The 5,400-nt window shown below is 55.7% G+C and overlaps 1 protein-coding gene across 1 annotated transcript; it reads right to left on the reverse strand.

The window, feature by feature from the left end:
* Positions 1-2,578: 2,578 nt before the first annotated feature.
* LOC120711542 (desmethyl-deoxy-podophyllotoxin synthase-like) lies at positions 2,579-4,413 on the reverse strand. Its single transcript, XM_039997098.1, has 2 exons — positions 3,458-4,413; positions 2,579-3,364 (listed from the first exon to the last, which is right to left on the reverse strand). Exons 1-2 carry the CDS (start codon positions 4,358-4,360, stop codon positions 2,735-2,737), a joined length of 1,533 nt encoding a protein of 510 aa, XP_039853032.1. The 5' UTR covers positions 4,361-4,413; the 3' UTR covers positions 2,579-2,734.
* Positions 4,414-5,400: the final 987 nt, after the last annotated feature.

A 5,400-nucleotide genomic window follows, 5' to 3' on the forward strand; every position in this document is an offset into this window, starting at 1 on the left:
GCTTGGGGCGAGCGTCCTCAGAATTGGATTTACGCTTACATATATGGTGCGTACGGTACACCGTACACGCACTGGACTCTTCCGCGGACGCTCGCCCACTACAAAATTGGTCTCAAACTATAGCCAACATTTTTTTTATATCTTTCTATCCATCTGAGTAGGGTGACTGCATCATGGGGAACCTGAAGGTCCCCCTTTACTTTCTCCCCGTGGATGAAATTGGGTTCAGTTCCTTGTATTCCTCACTTCAAACGGCACATCTGCTTCTCATACTGTCTGTGGCCACAGTAACCAACTGAAGGTGAGATATTATTGGACGAAAGCACGCCGAAAGAAGATCATATATAATTTTCCCATCGTTCTGTTGCAGAACCTGCTGATCAAGCACTTTGTTTTCCTCCAACTCTCATTTTCAGTACATGTCAAAGCACTTCAACACGGCCAACACTTGGCATGGGCAACAGTGAAGATGGGAAAGAATGTGGACTAGATGTTGAGACGCTTCTCTACATTGGCCCTGTTTGGATACCAGGGTTAGAGTTGGAGTTGTCTTTTTTTGCCACTCTAACCCAAAAAAATCCAAACAGGGTGGGTTAGAGTGTATCTAACCCACCCCAGAAAACTATCCCCTCCAAAAGATGCTTATTTGGGTTAGAGTGGTGGGCCCCACGTTTTTTTCTCTCTCCCTGGATCCATTTGCGGCAACGCGCCTCCCAGCGCCCCCTCCCTCCCCGACTCCTCCCCAATCCCGTGTGCCACCAGCGCCCCAACCCTGACGCCCCTCCGCCGCCCCCGTCGCCAGCTTCGCCGGTGTCCCCGGCGGGCGTCCCCACACCGGATCCCGCCGGCCGAGATCCCGCCACCCATGCCGCACGGCCCGCTGCCGAGATCCCGCTGCCCTCACCGTCCCTCCTCGCCCCCGTCACGCCGCCCCCTGCCTCGGTGGAGCAGGGCCGGGCCGCACCGCCCCCTGCCGCGGCTCCCTTCACCGACAGCGAACGCAGTCGGGGAGCTTGGGCAGGCTCAGCGGACATGGTGGTCCTGCCCGGCAGCGGCTGCTGCGCCCTCCCCCATCCGCCGACCGTCACGCCATGGCTACTGCTCCGCCCGTCGGGCCGCCGGTGGCCGCGGCCGCAGCCGTGCTCCGCTTGCCGGGCCGACGGGAGTCGCGACCGATCTCCGCGCGCCGCCGAGGGCGCGGCCGAGCTCTGCCCGCCGCGTCACCGGTCGAGCCGCGGCGAAGCTTCGCCCACCACGGTGCCGGTCGAGGCCCCTCCTCCGTGCCGCGCCGGTGCCACCGCCATCCTCCGCTCTGCGCAGACGCGCGCTGCTCCTCCCACCGCCGCGTTGGCCCTCGGGCTGCTTGATCCGCCGGCATGCCGAGCCGTGATGCTCGATTCTCCGAAGAGGAGGTGGAGGAGGGCGAGCAGGCAGCGGAGGCTAGGCCGAAGGAGGGCGGCGCCACCAAAGAGGAGCCGCCGGAGAGGAGATGCTGGGGAGGGAGGGAGAGGGAGAGGGAGAGACTGGCACTGGGAGGAGGCGCAAAGAGAGAACAGTGGAGAGAGATAGAGAAGAAGGGAAGAAAGAGGTGGCCACACCAGATCCGGCTAGAAAGAGGATTTAAAATAGACAAATGATTGAAAAAGTGTTTTTATTGTAGTCTAACCCTTGCATCCAAATACCATTTTGGTTAGAGTTAGTTTAGAGTTAGTCATGAGCTAGAAACTAACTCTAACATGTAATCCAGTTAGAGTATCCAAACATGGCCATTAGTTGTGGAAGTGCAGCTCTACATGCAGCCGCTACGAAAATTATAGCTATCAAGAGAGTAGCAGCATTCTATTTTAATTACACTTGTCCTGTCAAAGCACCTAGCACTGTTGAAAAGCTGCAAGATACTCCTGGTCTTGGCTTCTTTCCACATCCAGTTGGCCAGCCTCCAGTTTTTTTTTTTAAGAAAAGGGGTGCCTGAAATTTTATTGCAAAAGATAACGATGTCTTTACAGGTTACAAGAGGCTAGTAAACTACGGCACATATCGAGGCAAGGCTGCACGGAGGCAGCTTTACTGCCCTTCTGCACGTAATTTTACATATCGGTAAATTTGTTGCTTACAACAAGAACTATCGACCGCTGAAAAAATATCGGCTTGGGAACACACAAAGCAAAACATATGTACTCCCTCCATATAAGAAATAGATGACGTTTAGAACAGCGACACGGTCTTCAAAATATAACTTTGACCGCTTATTTTTATAAAAATATTTGTTGAAAAGTGATATATGTATATTTTTATGAAAGTGTTTCTTAAGACAAATTTATTCATATAATTTTCACATTTTCAAACTCAATAACTTAAAAATTATTCATGATTTATATTCTCAATGTTTGACTCAAATCTTGTCCAAAACGTCATCTAAATCCTATATGGAGGGAGTAAGGTGTAAATGTCTTCTTATATTATATATTGTTCCCAAAAGTTAATTTATTAAGAAAAATTGATGTGTGCTCTTTGTACATTTATTTTTTTTTGCTAGAATACTTTTATCTATAGTTTGGAACATTAGGAATCATATAGATTTTGGCAAAAAAAATCGACTCATAAATATTGATTCTCCACAAAAGATATCAAACTAGTATAATGAAAGAAGATTATTCGGCACAAAAACAAACCATACAGCACATAACATGACAAAGTTTACCACTACACAGTACATCACAAACATGATCAGGACCTAGACGCCTGGCACAGGAACGCGAAGGATGGGGCGGAGCAGGAGCCTGGATTTCCGGTGCGCGGTGATGCCGAACGCCTCGGTCATGTCGAGCTTGGCACCACCGGGCACCTCCCAGTCGAAGTGGAAGAGGAGGCTGGCGAGCGCGAGCTCCATGTTGGCCAGCCCAAACCCCAGGCCAGGGCACATCCTCCGCCCGGCACCGAACGGCAGGAGCTCGTAGTCGGTGCCCTTAAAATCCGCCGCGCTTCCGCCGCCGGCCTCGAACCGCTCCGGCCGGAACGCGTCGGGGTCCCCCGGCCAGTAGCGCTCGTCGCGGCCCAGCGCCCAGGCGTTCACCATCACCGTGATGCCCTGCGGCACGTCGTAGCCCAGCACGCGGCAGGGTTCCTGGCACGCCTGCGGGATCAGGAACGGCAGTGGCGTGTGCAGCCGGAGAGTCTCGCGGATGACGAGGGGCAGGTACTGGAGCCCCGCCTCCACGAGCTTCTCCTCCCGCACCGACCCGTGCGCGGCGAAGGCGCGTCGCACCTCCGCCGTCGCCCGCTCCATGACCTTGGGGTTCTGGACGAGCTCCGCCATGGCCCACTCCAGCGTCGGCGCTGTCGTCTCGCTGCCGGCGAAGATGTCCTGCGAGCAATCATACGGAGTGTCGATCTCTAAGTAATCGGTAAAGAACTAACGGATCGGATTGAATTGATTGATGAGTTGAAGATTGCTTACAGTGATGGCGACTTTGATGACGTCCGTGTCGAGGGGGATCGGCAGCTCACCATCCTTCTGTACCTTGAGCAGCACGTCGAGGAGGTCTTCGACCTCGCCGCCGTCGCCACGCTCCATCCTCTCCAGGTGGTCCTTGATGATTTCGTCGAGGATCCCGAACGAGGTTTGACGGATCTCCTCGCTGCGGCGCACGGTGCTGCTGAGCCAGCTGACGATCCGGGATGACGGCCACAGGTCGGCTGGGTTGAACCCGGCGGCGAGCACGATGGCTTCGTCGAGCGCCCGCAGCAAGACCTCGCGGTCCTTGATCCGGTCGCCCATCGCAGCGCGCATCGTGGTGTCCGTGATGAGCTCGGACAGCCGCTCGCGCATGTTCACGGCGCGAGACTCCGCCGCCGCGGCGGCGCACACGCGCAGCATGGCGGCAGCCTCCTCCTCGCGGACGGCGCGGAAGGAGTTGACGCGGCGCGCGCTGAGGAGCTTGGTGATGGTGATCCGGCGGAGCTGCCGCCAGTGGGCCCCGTAGGGCGCCATGATGATCCCCCGGCCGCCGTCGGTGAGCGCCCGCATGGTGGGGCTCATCGGCCGCGTCGCGAACACCGCGTCGTGCGTCCTCATCACCTCCCGCGCCGCCTCCCGGGACGACACCACCAGCGTGGGCACCTCGCCGAGCTGGAGCAGCATGAGCGGCCCGTGGCGCCGCGCGAGGTCACGCATCGCGTGGTGCGGGAGCTTGCCGATCATGTGGTGCAGGCTGCCGATGATTGGCAGCTTCCATGGCCCCGGTGGTTGCCGCAGGCCGTGCTCGGGCGCCGCGGCGGAGCGCCGGCGCTTGGCGAGCAAGATGACGAGCAGCGAGACGAGAGCTAATACGAGGTAGAGGCAGTGCTGGTGGTCTTCCATTGGTGTTGCTCCCAAGTCCCAATGCAAGCTCCTGGTGATTGGTGTGGCTTTGCTAGCTTAGTAAGCTGCAACTTAAATAGCAGAGCAGTGAGTGGTGGTTCTCCGTAACCTAAAATAATAAGCACTGAGGCTAAATTGTTTATTGGTGATTGTTTGCCAGGTGGTTTACGTGGAAGTAGCAGTGTAGCACCCAACTCCAGCTATCTTGGGGTCAAACCATGTGCCAAACTCGAAGCAACGTCAGGTGGCAAAACATCCACCAAACAACACAATCACAGCGGCAAAGCATCCGCCAGGGCCAACGAACCACCATCTGCAAGCAATCCGCCACAGCCTAGGCCTTTGAGATGACAGTGTGTAAAATGAAGCAAGGCAGGTACACAGGATGAACCATCGACCAGGCGACCAGCCAAGGGGGGCACGAAGGGGGACAGAGCGAACGATTGATGCCTCCAAGGTGAGAAACGGCACCCAAAGGCATCGCCACCATCGGCCTGCAGACAGGCAAAGGCTTTCACCTCAGCTCCACCCCAGAGCAACCACGCCAGTGACGATGACCCACCACAAGCAAAGCCGAGAGGACGGAAACTACCACGTCGGCGAGGCAGAAGGACCACGACTCCCAAGACAACACAACAACACCTCCAGGGAGGGGAACGACGCCCGCAAGCGCCGCCGTTGTTGTCCCAGCACAATACTGGACATAACAGTATTGTCCAGTAATGATCTTCGGTACATAACAAAAATATGATCTTCGGTCGGCTTGCCTTCCTCCAATAATATCTCACCTTCAGTTGGTTACCTGGTGGCCACAGACAGTATGAAACCATGAGCAGCCAGATGTGCCGTTTGAAGTGAGAATACAAGGAAACCCAATTTCATCCACTGGAAGAAAGAAAGGAGCTTCCTCCAAATTGTTTGTTCGTTCACCCAACCACCAATCTAGAACGAAGCTCCCCATGCAGAGGGGGTAAGAGTGCGCAATAGCTATGTATCGCGCGCGCGCGATGCTGTCGCATGAAGGATTACTCGTGGGCTGA

The sequence above is a fragment of the Panicum virgatum genome, chromosome 6K, assembly GCF_016808335.1.
Source record: "Panicum virgatum strain AP13 chromosome 6K, P.virgatum_v5, whole genome shotgun sequence".
Lineage (NCBI taxonomy): Eukaryota > Viridiplantae > Streptophyta > Magnoliopsida > Poales > Poaceae > Panicum > Panicum virgatum.